At 42.8% G+C, this 16,867-nt stretch overlaps 1 protein-coding gene across 2 annotated transcripts in view; it reads left to right on the top strand.

Moving 5' to 3' along the window:
- LOC106785872 (protein groucho-1-like) overlaps window positions 1-16,526 on the top strand; it is an 86,878-nt gene extending 70,352 nt beyond the window's left edge. For both annotated transcript variants that reach the window (XM_014746674.1, XM_014746673.1), the window contains exons 8-13: window positions 14,108-14,233; window positions 14,313-14,595; window positions 14,695-14,953; window positions 15,031-15,306; window positions 15,396-15,999; window positions 16,090-16,526. In XM_014746674.1, the coding sequence (XP_014602160.1) occupies window positions 14,108-14,233; window positions 14,313-14,595; window positions 14,695-14,953; window positions 15,031-15,306; window positions 15,396-15,999; window positions 16,090-16,197 (1,656 nt within the window). In that variant the 3' untranslated portion in view covers window positions 16,198-16,526. The remainder of the gene's footprint in view (window positions 1-14,107; window positions 14,234-14,312; window positions 14,596-14,694; window positions 14,954-15,030; window positions 15,307-15,395; window positions 16,000-16,089) is intronic.
- The last annotated feature ends 341 nt before the right edge of the window (window positions 16,527-16,867 follow it).

The raw sequence follows: 16,867 nt of genomic DNA, 5'->3' as shown, positions 1-16,867 counted from the left end.
TTCATGGATTGTTTATTCTCTTTTTTCATTTCTTTTGGGTTTCTGTCGCTTTTTGTGCTTTTACGATCATCCCGTCCTCCCGTAGTTCAATAATTTTCATCCCATCGAAAAAGCTTCGATTCGGTTTGGGAAACGCTAATACGATAAAGTATATCGGATCGGAGTGCGAATTAACGAGGAAAATCACATTATGCGCTTACAAATATTTATTCGTCTTCACGCTTCATATTTAGCACTAAACGAACGAGGCGGTTCGATGTTGGCCCATTGTTTGTCAAGTTTATATTTACAGTCTCTCTCGCACTCCCTATAGCCCTCTCTCCTCTTTTCTTCGTCCCTCATCACCAATCCTTCTTTCCACATGATACGATATACAATCGAATAATCGCGTTTAATGCGAAATACGAGAAGCAAGGGTAATCTATATTATTTGGCCGTTCACTTTTGTTTAAATTAATCAAATAGGGTTTATATTTTGTATCTTTCTTTTTATAATTTTTAGTTCATTGATCTTTTGCCCGTTCAAAAATAACAGTTGGTAAGAAATAAAACGAGGAAATTGGTCTCGCGACATTGTTATTGAAAAGATCAGTGATCGTTTGGAATTAATTTCATAGGAACCAAGGGGGAGGGGGCTTGTTTGCAAATCGCGCTAAAAAGAGGGGGAAGGATGTCGCAAACGGCACGTTAATCCTACGAAATGAATCCGAAACGAGATTACACCAGTCCGAACCGATTTTCCGTTATCGCCCTATGATAAACTATATTTTTCTCGCAAATAAAATAAAAAGTAACGAGAGTCGCATAAATCAAGTATGGTCGACGCGTCGAACGTTAAACCAACAGTCGCCGAAATACGGTTCGCGTGCGTTCAATCGCGATTTTTCGATTAAGCTCGCTGGCGAGAGTCATCCCGAGCGGAAAGAAAAGACTTCGCGCGTGATTACCTTTTCCGAAATACGAAACTTTGTTCGAATTGGAATCGGTCGGTCGTTCGGTAAGTTAGTATTTTAGCAACGAATGCACTCAGTATAATTCGTGCGATTTGCCAACGGCGCTGGTGGTGCGCGGTTGGTGGTCGATAATTAGCGCGCGGTTAATATGCACAATTATTAAGGATTGATAATCGGACCTGTGCGTCCATTATAACGGCATGGAGATAGATGATAATAGGTTTCCATCGATATTGACCTTCCTTCCGTCCGTCTCTCTCTCTATCTCTCTATCTATCTATCTATCTATCCATCCTCTCATTCCTCCTATCCCGATGTTACTTTCCTCTTATCCATTCATCGTCGACGTCCTCCTTGTTTTTCCTACTCTTTCTCTCTTGTTATCAGTTCGATTTTCGAAGGAGAAAAAAGGGAGCTTTCTCGTATCTTAAATGGAAAACCGTCGACTGAGTAAGATACTACTATGTTATTATTCCTGCACCCATTTACTTCTCGAGGGTGAATGCTTTGTCTTTTACTTTTCCTTTTTACCACTCTTTTTCCGCGATTTCTCGCGTCAAAGAACAAAAGATCTTCTCTCGTTTCTTGTCGAAGAAGAAAGAAATGGAGTGAAGGAAAATATCGGGATGAAGAAGTGCGAAGCGGGAAAAGAGTTGTCTCTTGGCACGATAGCCGGCTTATAACGAATTCATGGAGATGAGTAAGACGACCGGTCTTGAGTGTAAAACGGAAGGTAGATGTAAAAGCAAGAGAAAAGAGATCGGAGATAGGGAGAGAGAAAAACGGGAAAAGGGAAAAATAGAGAATGAAAAGAAGTACCTACAACATTTATTTATCGAAACGGAATCGTACCACTTTTCCTTTTTGTATGAAGGTGACAGAGGAAGAGTTGGAAGAGGGTGCAGGGTACAGGGGGATACCTAACTTTTTTCTCTTCTTTTTTCTTTTCTTTTTTCTCTCCTCGCTCTCTTCTCTCTGCCTTGCTCTCCTAGAACTTAATTGAATTTCACGATACTTACGCCCGATCCGTGAGGCTCACGGTAAATTGTCGCGAAAGCGGGTGATGGTAGTGGCCCCTCGATGCCAAGCGAGAGGAAAGTCCTCGAGGCGAGGCGCCGCATTAATTCGTTCGCTGGAATACGAGAGTGAAACGTGGATGGAGGGTAATGGGAGAAGGGATGAGGTGGTAGAACAGGAGGAGGACGACGACGACGAAGAGGACGCGATTTTCTGTTTTAAGCTCTCCATCGTGCGACTCCAACGAGTGTAATTAGTGCCGTGTTTTGCTGTAATTGAAATCACCCTCCTCGTTTTCTCTCTCTCCCTCTCCCATTTTCTCTTTCTCTCTTTCTCTCGCTCGCTCGTTCGCTCGCTCGGTCACACTCCCTCCCTCCTTTTGAATTGTTCGTTCCACACGATCGACGTAGAAAACTAATCGATAGATCGCGGGATTTTACCCCGACGACTCAAAGAATAATACGATATATACATTTATACATTTATGCATACGAGGTTTGATAATTTATATCATCTTTACGATAACGAACATTGCGACGGAATCGTGTTCTTTTATGTTTGTAAGAGAATTAGGTAAATACTTTTCACGAGAACCATTCAGTATCGTTTTCGAATGAACGGGTGGGAGTGGCGGCGGGGGGGGGGCGATTTCTCAAGTATCTTTATCGTTTTAATTTGTTCCGTTCTTTGAGGGATGAAAAAGTAACAGAGGAAAAAGACTTGACTGTGGAAAGAAAAAAAAAAAAAAAGGAAGGGAAAATGGTGAAAGATGGTATAAATCGGTAGAGGACTATAAAAGTGGAAGTAGCGGAGGCGTCATATCGATCGTCGCGCCCTATCTCGTCGTCTGGTAGCTCGCTCTTTCCTTGATTCGGCCATTTTTCCGGCGGTTCGTCTGCCATTGGTCGCGAGGCTCGCGATGGAGGTACACTTTTTCCAACTTTTCTCTCTCTCCACCTCCAGTACCAGCTTCAGCTCCAACTCCTCATCCTCCTTTTACCCATCGACGCGCTTCTCTTTCCCTCCCCTTTTTAATCCCATCACAGAGTCGAGCGCTCACCAACGAGTCTGTCATGCGGAGGTCGGTAAATTAAATCTCGAATAAAGTGCAAATAAACGAGCGCGCGTGCGAGAGAAGGACACGCTCTACTAGAAGCTATAGAAGAGAGAAAAAGATAGAGAGAGAGAGAGAGAGAGAGAGAGAGAGAGAGAGCGAGAGCGAGCAAGGGGTTGGTCGAGAAGAGAACGACGAGGGTGGTCGAAAGTGCGGTACAAAAAACCGTTAGGGAGGGCGTCGAAAAAAAGACTCGTGAAAGATAGGAGAGGGTCGTATGGCGTGCGGAAAGACAGGAAGAGTTGGAGTAGAATAGAGGAAGAGTGCAAGAGGAAGAGAGAAAGGACTAGGATAAACGAGGGTGTAATTTATTTTAATTAGAGTGGCTGCATTATGTAAGCGGGCGAAGCACCGATGAAAGGGTTTCAAAGGGTCGAGAGATCCTGACACCGAGCTTCCACAAGAGGAAGGAGAAACTTCTCCTCTCATCGTTTCGCTTTATCCACGAACTTTCTCAAATGAACTAATTCGCTCTTGGCCAAGGTTACCTCAACGCGGTTTGGTGATCGCGTTTTATCGTGCTGTACAGAAATTCGTAATAATTCTCTATTGAACGTGATTATATTTAGAAGGCAAAATCTATCTAGAATGTAAAGTGGTATTGATGAATCAGCGAGTTCAAACTAGTTTAAACGGTAATTATAAGACTGCGAGGAGGAAAACAAACAGATATAAGATATAATAATACTTACATAATATAGTATAGGGAAAGAAAAAGTGAATAATGAAAAAGATTAATAATATGATCTAAAGTTAGAAGAGCATAGGTGCTTTCGGTCGACGAACACGTTGAAAAAGTACCGATCTCCTTTGCGTTACCGACACCTCTGATCTCGTTACGGACGCATTAATTAATTTACAAGACGGCAATGGTGGGTGACGGGAATAGTAGATGTATAAAGAAGCCAAGATCCACCTTATACGAGGGTAGCGTTAAAGAGTAAGAGAGAAAGGAGGAGGGAGAATGAAACTAGCAGCAGCCTGTTACGTTTTAATTACTAATTGAAACGTCGTCCTGGTAGCGCGTTGATGTTCCTCTTCTTGTACCTTCTTTCCTGCGCCATAATATACCCATGTCTTCGCCTCCTCTATTCCGCTCTTTTGCCTCTCACCCCTTTTCCTATCTTTTGGATTTCAATCTTTGCCACGGTCTCTCTTCCGACACTTTACGTTTTTAAATACCTACTTTCGAGGAGTCTCCTTACTTCATCTTACATTTGACTTTTGTAAAAGGAAAATTCGCGTTCTTCACTCGTCTCGGAGAGTGGATTTTACTTAAAAACGCCTACCCTCTTTCTGGCATTAATTAATTAAAAGTACCGTGCTGTCTTGGTAATATTTGGCGACTACTCTTTTTCTTTTGAATCTTTCGTTCACTTGTCTCTCTCTTCTTTTTTCTTTTTTTTTTCTTTTCATTTTCTTCCTTCTTCTTCTTCTTCTTCTTCCATTTTATCTCTCTAGACGCGTTACTTACTTTCTTGCTCGTATATCTTACTCTGGTCATTTTCCTCGCCTGTAAAGTCGTGGAAAATTACTATGGGAATTACCGTCACGCTTTTCTATGAAACATCTCGAGCGTGTCGTCCGTTTTATGACACAAAACGAAAAGTTTTGTTCTCTCGAAAAGACAGAAATCATTTTCAGCCTACCCTCGTGCTAGGCTCAAAACTTTTCAACCCTTCTCGTGATATACTTCTAAATTTGTTTACCCCATTCATGCGTAATGATATATAATTTCTTGTTTAAAAAATTTCTTTTTGCATCTAATATGAAACGAACTGGTATATCAGAATGGACGTGAAATTTTTCCTTTCATTTTCTTTGAAACGGTTCAATATTGGGTTTTACTGCTTGCGCAGTATATAGCCCTAATAAATCCCTAAAACTATGTAGAATTTAAAAAAAAATCAATATCTTGTCAACTAAGCTCTTCCTTTGTAAAGTGACAAAACAATCCCTTCTAGGAATCATACGTGTAATGTATCTTCAGCGAAACCTGATTTCATTTCGCAGAGAGATATGTGATAAGTGTGTACGTACATAGAAGTACGACACGCGATGATAACAACGACAACGACAAGTAGTATGTCGGACGCTGAAGGATTTCTACGCGTATCCGGGACGGTTAATACTCGATTTCCTTCTTTTCTCCGTTTCTCTTGTCCTTTGAGAGAAAAACCGGTTACGTTCGAGTCCGTCTTACGAAGAAAGATTCTCGTTGCTCTCTAGAATTCCTCTCGTTGCACTTATAATAAATCTACTATTATATACTCGATTTCTTCCTTCCTTCCTTCCTCTGGGTGCACTCGCTTAATACGTTCGAGATCGTGTTCTTGAGTATAACGAAAATAGAGAAGGAAAAATAAAAATCGAATCCTGTGCTATGAAAATATATATCTATTGTATATATAAGGAAAAAACACAGGGAGAGAGAGACGTAAATCAGATGAACGAAGGAGAAAAGCAAGGAACGATCGGTTATAAAGCGGAATAAAGTATTACGTGTAGTAATATAAACGAGAAGAATAAGCAAGCAAGGCAGGAAGAAGAGCTGCATGTTTTTTAATAACGCGTCGGCGCGAGAAAGAAACACGCGTGTACCCACGCATCCTTTTTCCTCTTTATTCCTCGTCGTCGTCGTCGTCATCGTCGTCGTTCGGACCGCGCAAAGTCGACGCTTCAGTCCGCTTTTACGAGGAGCGCCGCGTTTAACGGTCGACTAACCTTTTTAATAATTCGCCGACCGGTAATTAGTCCGTAATTTAATGAGGCGGCCATAAAACGACGCCCGGTAGTCCCTCGTCGACGAGACTCGACCGCCCCGTAATTACGGCTCCGTATATATTTCACAATATAATCGCGTTGCCAGAGCAAGCGAGAAAGAGAATGTTAAAAAGAAGAAGGAGGGGGAGGATGAGGATGATGATGATGAAGAAGAAGGAGGATATAGAAGAATCAAGTAAATAGATGAAGTTAATTGGAAAATGTTGGACATGCCCTCGTTACGAGTGCGAAAATCGAACCGAGCATCTGTTTTTCTTTCTTTCTTTTTCTTTTTTTTTAACATATTTATTGGAGTTTATCCTATAAACAAATAATTTTCGAAGTAATTCAAATATCATCGAAATGGTGATTCCCACTTCTTTCCCCCTACCCGAAAATCTAATAAACTTTTTATTCAAGAGAGTTTATTGCGAACAGCTTTGATGCACCTTTTTTAACGACTTCTCTCTCTCTCTCTCTCTATATATATATATATATATATATATACTTTACTCTTTATCCACATCCTTTCAACAGAGGATACAGGGGAGCGATAAATCAGTCGGTCGATCGACGACACTTGGAATTCTACGCCAATCTTTCTCCTTTTCTCTATCTTACTCCACCCACTCTTTCTTTCCTCTTTCCGTCTCTTTCCCTTCCCGTTGAAGCGTCTCAACGACGGTGGATGGCCATTAACTCCCTTTTTGCGACGTGTAATGACCTTAAAGCGGCCACGGTTTACGAAGCCATTCGTTAGGTCCACCGCTCGCGTTGGTAATCTCGCGAGAATGCACCTCCGCGGGCATTGTTATGTTTTTCCCCTGTTTCATCCTCTCTTTCTCTCTCTCTCTCTCTCTCTCTCTCTCCCTTTCCAGACTCGTTTCGCGTTGTTTCGACGTTTCGCTTGATCCTTCTTCTCCATTTCGTTTTTCTTATTTCGTGGGGAACTCTTTGAGAAGGATGGTGAACGAGTTGACGGAGGAGTTGGCGAAGGAGAAGGAGGAACACAGGAACGGGCGAGATAATAACTGAGAGGGCCGACACCGTCGAGCACGCGAAATAAAGCGACGATCCGGATCCACCGCGGGCTTTTCAATTATCTCGACTCCTCCTCTTCCCTTTCTTTCTTTCTTTCTTCCTTCCTTCCTTCCTTCCTTCCTCCCTTTTTTTCTGCCATTTCCTGACGCATCTACACTTACCTACACCACCACCACCACCACCACCACCACCATCACAACTACCACCATCATAGCCATCGAGTGATAAAAATGTTTCCTCTTTTCCTTCTGGATAACGCCGAGGCACTTTACGGCAGACTATTCTGTTTACTCCTTTTTTCTTTTTTCTTTTTCTTTCTTTCTTTCTTTCTTTCTTTCTCTCTTGGCCTAACTTTTTCCTTTTTATTCCGATTCTTCTTCCCTTTTTTTTTTTTTTTTCAACGGACGCTCTTTACTCCCAGAAAGTAGCAGGTATGGTGTTTCTAAGAAGCGACCGCCTCGTAAAAAAGTACTCTCTAAAGAATATCTCTATCTTTATTCTTGACTCTTCTCCTACTTTCCCTTCCTTTGCTCTGGCAACGTCCATCATAGGCTTTCATGCGCCAAGCATTTTAGGTCTCCACCTTCGAGAAAAGAGCTTCTTAAACGATAAGAATAACGGCGACGAGAAGTCGCCAAAATAAAAAAGATACTTCGCGCAATGGGTGATCAAATACTTTCATCATCTAGCTGATGGTGATTAATTGAATTGAATTCGATCTAACGAGTCGATCAACGAAAGAAAATGTAATTGAGGACACCCTGTAGATCGTCGACAAATACGATGAACGTAAACGCACGCGCGTGTGCCGCCGGCACTTCGCAAAGGTCAGTCTTGCGGTTAGGCGTTAATTGGCCGCAACGATAACGTCAACGACATCGCGGTAAGCATCGGGGGTAAGCCGAGTACCGCGACACGAGGAAATATCGATCATGCGTAGAATACGAGAACGAGAAATTGAGAAACCGAGAATGATATAGGTACTCGTATTCAACGCGAAAGAGGGTAAAACGAGAAGACGACTACGACGACGACGACGACGACGACGACGACGACGACGACGAGGCAAACCTAGAGATAGGAGTTGCGTCGATGGTAGAAGAAGAGAGTCGAGGGCAAGGGGGTGGGGCGGCACTCGGCGCGCGTTGTTGCATAAAATTGTAAAGCCCTACTCGGCGGAGGTAGCGACGGAACCGTGCCGAGATAGCTGCAAACAGAGGCGAGTTAATTTAAAAATGCAAATTCTCCTGCAGGGTTTTTCTGCCTTGTAGAAAGAGAGAAAAAGAGGAAGAGGAGTACGGGAACTGTGACGATACGAGTTAGACGCGTCGAGAGATAGAACAAAACGGAGGTGTGAGAGAACGGGAGGGAGCAGCAGGGAGAAGGGCTTGAGGGATGCTCGCTCGAGGATAGAGGGAAAAGAAAAAGGGGGGGAAAAAAAGTAACCAGGGAAGGTAGCAATACCGATAGAGGGGTCACACCTGAACGACGCGTGGAGAAACGACGGTGAACGACGATGCCGTTGGCAGTGGCGTTGGCAATGGCGTTGGCAATGGCGTTGGCAATGGCGTTGGCAATGGGTGCCGCAGTCCAACTTGGATTTATGAGGGACCTATAAATTAGGCAGTTGTGAATTTTTGTCCGATTTGCACCGGCGCACCGGGCCGTTCGTCGTTGTCGCGAAACGATCCACCGACACTGTATATCTTGTCTCATCGTGAATAAAATAGGGAAAAGCGGCGAGCAACGAGTTACTTTGAAATTGTTTTCGAAAGAAGTCTTGAAAAGTCGTTGGAAGCTCGAGACATTGAGCGCATTTATCGAGCGAGCAAAAGGGGCTCTCGCGTATTAAAGTTTCTCCAAAAACATAAATCTCCGTAGTACGACTGTCTCGAGCTCCCGAGCGAAGGAGAAAAAAGGGAGAAAGGGAGAAAAAAGGAAAGAATAAAAAAGTAGAAAAAGCAGCGAGCACGCTCAGACCGATTCTCATTTCCCTGTTATATCGGTTGCATAATTACCGCGCGCGCCGGATCGGACAGGAGGGAAAAAAGGGAGAGCACGAGACAAAGCGAACGAACGACGGATACCTGGGCGTAAAGCGGAAATAAAAATTCACGTTCACTAATTGCCAGGGTGATGGATGCACGTGGTGACCTAGTGACACGTGGGCGATTTCGGGAACCGGTTAGCGAAGCTCGCGTCGCGGTCATTAAAAATTCCATGCATCCCCGAGTGGAACGTCCGCTCGGCGGGTATCGTCCTTCTCTGATTCGTCCCAACCTCTCTCTTACTCGCGACCACGACCACCGTCGAAATAATTACACTTGCTGCCCGTCAACCGGTTGCCATGCATCTTCTCCTACGTACTCGTATATACCCAACCGTGATTTTGCTAATTAAATTAATCGCCACGAGAGAGAAACCGAAATTGTAATCGACCAACGAAATTTGCTTAATATTCAGAGCTTCTGTATTGATTTCAAATCGGTTCGATTTAATCGAACGATCATGTAAACGCATCCACCAAAATCACCTACTTTTTTCTTTCTCGATTGATCGTGTTAATAAATATGCTTGTATCGATTGCGTATATAATATATAATAATAATTAGGTGCACGAATTGATTCTGTGCATTGATACTAAATGCATCGCATCAAAATCGCCATTTTTTTTCATCAAAAAATTCGACAATTGGCTAAGAGATGAACCAAACTCGTCGAAAATAATAGAGACCATTTCGAAGAATAACAGATGTATGATTACGTTATAAATAAATACTAACTTTGTTTAAAATTCACCTCTTTAATTGCCACATATTGCTAATATATATATATATATATATATTTAGAGAAAGTAGCAAAATACGATACTAAATGGCAGGATGATTGAAATTTCAAGAAAGTCAATTACGTGTCGAAAATCTTGTAGCGCTTGGTTGAGAACCACTGAGTGCAATCTTGTACCAGCTGGGGTTTTGTGGAGTCTTGGGAGACGCTACTCTGGCTCGTAACCTCATCTCTCGGGGTCTTGGCTACGACGAGTGCGAGAGCAAGAGAGTGAAAGAGAGTGAGAGAGAGAGAAAGAGAGAGAATGTGGAGAGGGGAATAGAGAAACAGGCACCATCAGGGGTTGAACGAGGTAGGACGTGTCTTGAAGGGAAAGGAGAAAAGCAGGGAGAGAGGAGGAGTAAGAATAAGGAGAGACAGAAGAGAAAGAGAGAGAGAGAGAGAGAGAGAAAGAGAAAGAGAAAGAGAGAAGGGTGGCTCGGAATATATCCGTAAAGTTAGGGTGGTTCGGTGGTATGAGTCGGGTCGAGACGAAGCGCAGTGGTGAAGGAGTTGCTCACTCACTTACCACCCTCATGGCTCCGACCACCAACCCCAATGCCGCGCACACTAGCACAACCGCCAGCACCACCAGTACCACCACGGCTGCCGCCGCAGATCTCCTTCCAAGCTCGACATTCAGCCCCCGACCTATACTTTGGTGCCTGCTGCTTGCCAAGTTGCCTGCCTGGCTGGCTGCTTGCTTGCGGACCAAGTCGTCCCTAACACTACAAAGTCTATATATCTATGGTACACCCACGACGCTTCCTTCGCTCCCACCCACGCCAACGCCTCTTCTTCGGAGGCTACCAACCCCCATATTGATCGAGACACGAACCCTCTTTGCCGGAAAGAGTGGTGGTATGGGTATATCCACCCGGTGGGCTTGCTGTAAGTAAACTTACGTGAATGGAGGCCGTCTACTCTCTCTCCCTCCACCTCTAACTTCTATCTCTTCTCGTCCTCTTCTCGTCCTCTTCTCGTCCTCTTCTTGTCCTCTTCTCGTTCACCCTCCCTCCTCCAACCTCTATCTATCTCTCTCTCTCTTTCTCCCTCCCTCCCTCTTGAACTCGATCCTGCCCGGTATATCGCTGTTCTCGAAGACGACACATAACGAAAGCGGAAAGAGGTTTCTTCTTCGACGGTTCGATAGCAGTTAGAAAAGGAGGAAAGGGGAGAACGAGTCGCTTCGAGATCGCTTGTAACGTGGATCTCGAAGAAAGACGTTCTTTTCTTGTAGCCTTTGAGCTACGATCGGTTTATATAAAACGTCCGTCTTCGTGCCACGGCATACGGGTACTTTTTGGAACGTCTCCATCTTTTCGGCTATGTACTTTGGAAGGAAATAAGAGATAGGAAGGACCGAGACATTGCCAGATTTTCCTCCTCTTTGATCGAATTATTCGATTATTAATGTCTCAAAGAGTTCAGCAAGAGAATGCGGTTTCTCCAAATATATGTATATATATATATATACTTAGTAGTTTGCTTTCTCCCTTCCCTATATCACATCCTCGTTTTCCCTCAGCACATTACGTCGACCTAGGAAAAGGACAACCAAGACATTCTCTCTCTCTCTCTCTCTCTCTCTCTCTCTCTCTCTCTCTCTCTCTCTCTCTCTTTCTCTTTCTCTTTTCCTCTTTCTTTCTTTGGCTTTTCCATTTGAGGAATACAAGCGGTATACCATCTGGTTCTTCGGGCTGCCCTCGTCCGGATAAATAGTGGCTTGCCATTACTGGATAACGAGAAGACGGTCCTCTCTTCTAGCAGCTTCGGTGAGAAGGAAAAGGATCTCTCCTGAGGTCTTTACGCGAGGAAACTCGATGGAAGCACGTAATATGGTTCCCCGGGGGATTCCTCCCTACGTGAAATACTCGTCGTGCGAGCGTACATGTTTGTGCGCGTGTTTCAGCCACCGCTCTTTTTCTCTTTCCCTTTCTCTCTCTTTCTCTCTCTCTCTCTCTCTTTCTCTCTCTCTTCTGCTCGCTCTTTTCTACTTATTTCCGAGACTACCTTTCTTGGATGAAAAACTCGAGCGAGGGTAAATAAAACGTTGTCTCTCATCGATTTTATTAACGTCAAGAGGTATCTTCTACAAGATTTTCTCTTTTTCTTTTTTCTTTTTTCTTTTTGTCCAAAGCATCTAATTCCATCTATCTTCTCTTCATAGATTCTTGTTATGAAGATTACAGAGATGAAGAAGAAGAAGACGAAGACGAAGAAGAAGAAGAAGAAGTAGAAGTAACAACCCCTTTACGGTCTAAACTACGAACCGTATACCTTAGGAACATTCTCGCTTTGAAGTCGATCGCTCGTATCGAATACCGATGGGAACTCGAATCTTTCTCCATAAATTCAATCTCGCTCGACTTTTTATCGCTCACGGCCAGTTAAACGAGCGACGGCTGCGAAAATAGTCGACTAAAAGCGTTCGTTACTCTCGATCGAGCGAGCGGGGCCGCTTTCTTTCCACGCGCCGAAGCACCTTTCATTCGCCATTAGACCCGACGCTTTATCATCCCTCTGCAAATCTAAAAATCGTTTTCGGCCGAGCGTCGATTTAATCGCGAATCATCCCTCTCCGTTCCTCTCTCTCTCTCTCTCTCTGTTTTTTTCTCTCTCGCTTCCTTTCCATCGTTCTCTTTCCTCTTCGTCGATAAAGAAGGATCGTCCTTTTAGCAACGCGATCCTGACTCGAAAGCCACCTTCTCTTTTTCTTTTTTTCTTTTTTTTTTTATTTTCCTTCCACTCGATGAGCTTGCAAGGGTCATGGAGGAGGAGGAGGAGAAGACGGAGAAGAGCATAGCGAGGTGTCGAGGTAATGGACCGAGCTAAAGGTGGCGCCGCCACTGCCACCACCATTGCCGTTGCTATTGGTGGATGGAGTTTCGGGGTGGTGGTAACAGGGACGGGGTAATTGAGAAGAGGAGATTTACTTCGGAAGTACCGGAGAACGACCAAGGCAAAAGAGGGTTGGTTTACGGTGCTCTGCAAGATGGTACGCTGTTATCGGAGGGGTAGGAAAGGGTACCGACATCTAATCGACAGACTGAGAGAAATAGAAAAATAGAGAAATGGAAAGAGAGAAAGAAAATGCTATCCTGTATCGACGACAAAACTGTCGCTCATAAAACTTCCCTTTTCGATAATATCTTCTATTGTCGGTGGCTGTTTCTATATGTCGATAAGTGTCTTTCTTCTCTTTAAAAAAAGGAGACTTTTATTAATATTGTTCTTTCAAAAGCCATATTTTCTCTTTTCTTTTCTTTTCTTTTCTTTTCTTTTCTTTTCGTTTCTTTTCTTTTTTTTCATTTTATTCATCGTCATTACAAAAATATGAAAAAAAAAAAACAGAAGATTGCATTATTGCAATAATTGCAATAATTGCTAAGGTTCTTCGGAAAAAGGAAAAGGAGGAAAAAAAGAGATTGATTTCGTCGATGTCTCTTCTTGTTATAGGAAGCGATGTAGCATCGATTTATCTCTTTAATATCACTTCCATCGTATATCTAGTTTTCACTCGAAATACGATCCCGGAATTTTTACGACCGTTCGATATTGTTGTACTAGGGAAGAAGTTGATTTAATGATACGATCCTTAGAAACAAGGGAGATAGTACATAATATCTTACTTATTGTTAGTAGGAGTTATACACAATTTTTTGTCAATTTTGTGCAAAAATGTGAGAATAATTTTTCATATGAAGAATTTGTGACTTAAACGGTAAATGTAGAAAATTGTTGAATTCGAAAGTAGTGGAAGGACTCGTTGAGAGCTATCTTTTGGCTGGTTTTCCACTCTTCCGACTCTTCCGTGAAAATTCAACGAAGGACGAAATTGCAGGCCGTAAAAAGCCGCGATGAAATCGGCGAAATCGCATTAACCGTGCGCGAAAGAGTGACTCGTATCGCGGATGCGAGAGATTCCACGTGATACACTCTAACACCGTCCTCGTTTTACAGGCCACCCTCGATCACGATACTTTCTCCTCGTTCCATTGACGCTATATCGCCACCTCCGATATTCTCGATCCCTCCTCTCATCTCTTCTACATGTAAACGATTATCTACACCGACACCCACATAATCGACCGGTCGCGACGATTATTTTCAGCCGCGCGAAAGAGCATTTAACGCCTAGGAAAACCGTATCCCGACATTTCCACGAGAATTCGATCGATCGATCGATCGGACCTACAAATTACGCGACGAAAATCATTCCAAGCGTGTTGTTCAAAGGGTCGTACTAAAGTTTTATGAATTATTCAAATACATTATTTTCATTCATTGATATGCATTTTATTTAAAATTATCCCAATACACGTGATACATATCTTATTAGCCGAATGTTTAATTGTCCTAAAAGCAAGTAATGAAGTTTTTAACGTTTCAGAGAAGCTCCATATCACCGGCCGAACGCGAGAAATACAATAGGCCCCGTAGCACCCCAGATCCTCAACATCACGAACACCTACACTTGAAAAAGATGAAGAAGGAACAGGATAAAGATATAGGACATGTAAGTTCCACGAATGTTACTCTATGTCCTAAGATCATTCAGTTCTCCATAATAAAACTGTGCACGTTCTTTGCGACAGCAAAGCGATGGTGAAAAGAGCGATCAGGATTTAGTAGTCGACGACGCGAGCGAAGGACCGACGAGTCCGGCTGCTAATGGCACTACCTCGCCAAGAGAAAATGGCTTGGACAAGTTAGGACCTTCCTCGGTGCCGTTGAGCGGACAAGTCAAAAAAGAAGTACCACCACCGTCGCCTAGAAGTGGTACTAGTAGCAACGCCAGTACCCCGTCCGCTAAGAAAATGGAGGAACGAGAAAAAGCTACCACTCCTATTTCGAAACCAGTTACACCTACTTCGGCGGGTAAGTACAAGCCTCTTTTTCTCTTCTATTTATTTTCTACAGGTAAATAATATATCGAAGAACGATTATATATAGAAAATGAAAATGTCTATTCGACAGGTGGCAGTAGTTCGGGTTCAGGTGGTCTAAAACCATCGAGTTCTAACAAACCTCTGGTCTCCGCTTCAGCAGGAGGCCCCTATCCACCTCATTATCCTCCGCCACATCATCCGCCCGCAGGACCTCACGTGGAAATGCTTGGCTATCCTCCGGCTGCTTTGAACGGATATCCCGCAAGACCGCCACTTCAGCAACTTTATGATCCTCATGGTAGTATGAGGGCACCCCTCGGACCTCTCGGTGTACCTGGTGGAAAACCGTAAGTTTCTTCCTCGATCGTTTTCCTCTATTTTCCTCGAGGAAAAGGCTTATATATGCTTAAAACATTCTTTGCAGAGCCTACAGCTTCCACGTGTTTAGCGACGGGCAAATGCAACCGGTACCGTTTCCAGCTGACGCTCTCGCAGCACCAGGAATTCCCAGACACGCGCGCCAAATAAACACTCTCACTCACGGCGAAGTGGTTTGCGCGGTGACGATCTCGAATCCGACCAAGTATGTTTACACCGGCGGCAAAGGATGCGTCAAGGTCTGGGACATCAGTCAAGGCGGGAGTGGCAGCGCGAAGCCGGTTTCTCAACTAGATTGTCTACAACGAGACAATTACATTAGGTCTGAACTATCATCTAATTCTCTTATAATATTCTTATTTAAAATTAGATTCTATTACTCATTAGAATATCTTCTCTCTATATCTACAGATCGGTTAAGCTATTACCGGATGGTAGAACGCTCATCGTGGGTGGCGAAGCGAGTAACTTGAGTATCTGGGATTTAGCGAGTCCAACACCGAGAATCAAAGCAGAATTAACATCTTCTGCGCCTGCCTGTTACGCCTTAGCAATTTCTCCTGACTCGAAAGTTTGCTTCAGTTGCTGCAGCGACGGAAATATCGCCGTATGGGATCTTCAAAATCAAACGTTAGTCAGACAATTTCAAGGCCACACAGATGGTGCTTCTTGCATCGATATATCTGCTAACGGATCGAAACTTTGGACCGGTGGTCTCGACAACACAGTCCGGTCTTGGGACCTCCGAGAGGGTAGACAACTTCAGCAGCACGATTTTACGTCGCAAATCTTTTCTCTTGGTTATTGTCCGATCGACGAGTGGCTCGCAGTCGGTATGGAGAATTCAAACGTCGAAGTACTCCATGCAACGAAAGCCGACAAATACCAATTACATTTGCACGAATCTTGTGTACTTTCGTTACGCTTTGCCTCTTGTGGCAAGTGGTTTGTTTCAACGGGCAAAGATAATTTGCTGAACGCTTGGCGTACGCCATATGGAGCATCGATATTCCAGGTAATCTTTCTCACTTTTTTCTATTATATCTTATCTAATAAACACTAACGATACGTAAACTTATATTTTGCTTTACTTTCTTTTTTATAGTCAAAGGAATCATCCTCAGTGCTCAGCTGTGACATCTCCAATGATGACAAATACATAGTGACAGGATCGGGAGACAAAAAAGCTACCGTCTATGAAGTGATTTATTGAGTCGTTTTTATAATAACATTAAAACATTCAACGAACGTTAAATACACGGAAATTTCAAATCGCGTCGTATTCATCAACAAGACCAGTGCATTATTCTTGAGTGACAATGAGTTTGTTCGTCGATTAAGTAAGAAGAATTACTTTTCAATCACGGTACAGGTAACAATAACAAAATCTTGTTGCCATTCAAGACTGATTCAAAATGGACATTAGAACCCGAATTTAAAAAAGTACCAAGATTGACGATATTGATAAAAATGAAAACTGAATCGTTTGCATGTACAAGCGTTACGTTACGAGTTTACACACATATATCACACAAATATATATATATATATATATATATATATATACATATATATATCATACACATATCATATATGTCATATATATCACATATATAATATATACACATATGTATATATATCATATATACATATGCATATATATCCTATGTGTGTGTGTGTGTGTGTGTGTGTGTAAAAAAAAAAATATATATATATACATATATATAGACAAGAAACGCTTAGATATTTAAGATTGTATAGGAAGAATTAGTAATATGTAGGTATGAACGATAAAAGAGACATAATAAAGATTCTTGTACGAAATTCTCTCTTAATGATAGGAGGTAAAAATCGACCGTGCGTGTAATATGTTGCTAATGTAA

Source organism: Polistes canadensis, unplaced genomic scaffold (assembly GCF_001313835.1).
Source record: "Polistes canadensis isolate GaletaPanama2010 unplaced genomic scaffold, ASM131383v1 scaffold_58, whole genome shotgun sequence".
Classification (NCBI taxonomy): domain Eukaryota; kingdom Metazoa; phylum Arthropoda; class Insecta; order Hymenoptera; family Vespidae; genus Polistes; species Polistes canadensis.
The sequence above is the reverse complement of the archived record's forward strand: the minus strand, read 5'-3'. Positions and strand labels throughout refer to the sequence as shown.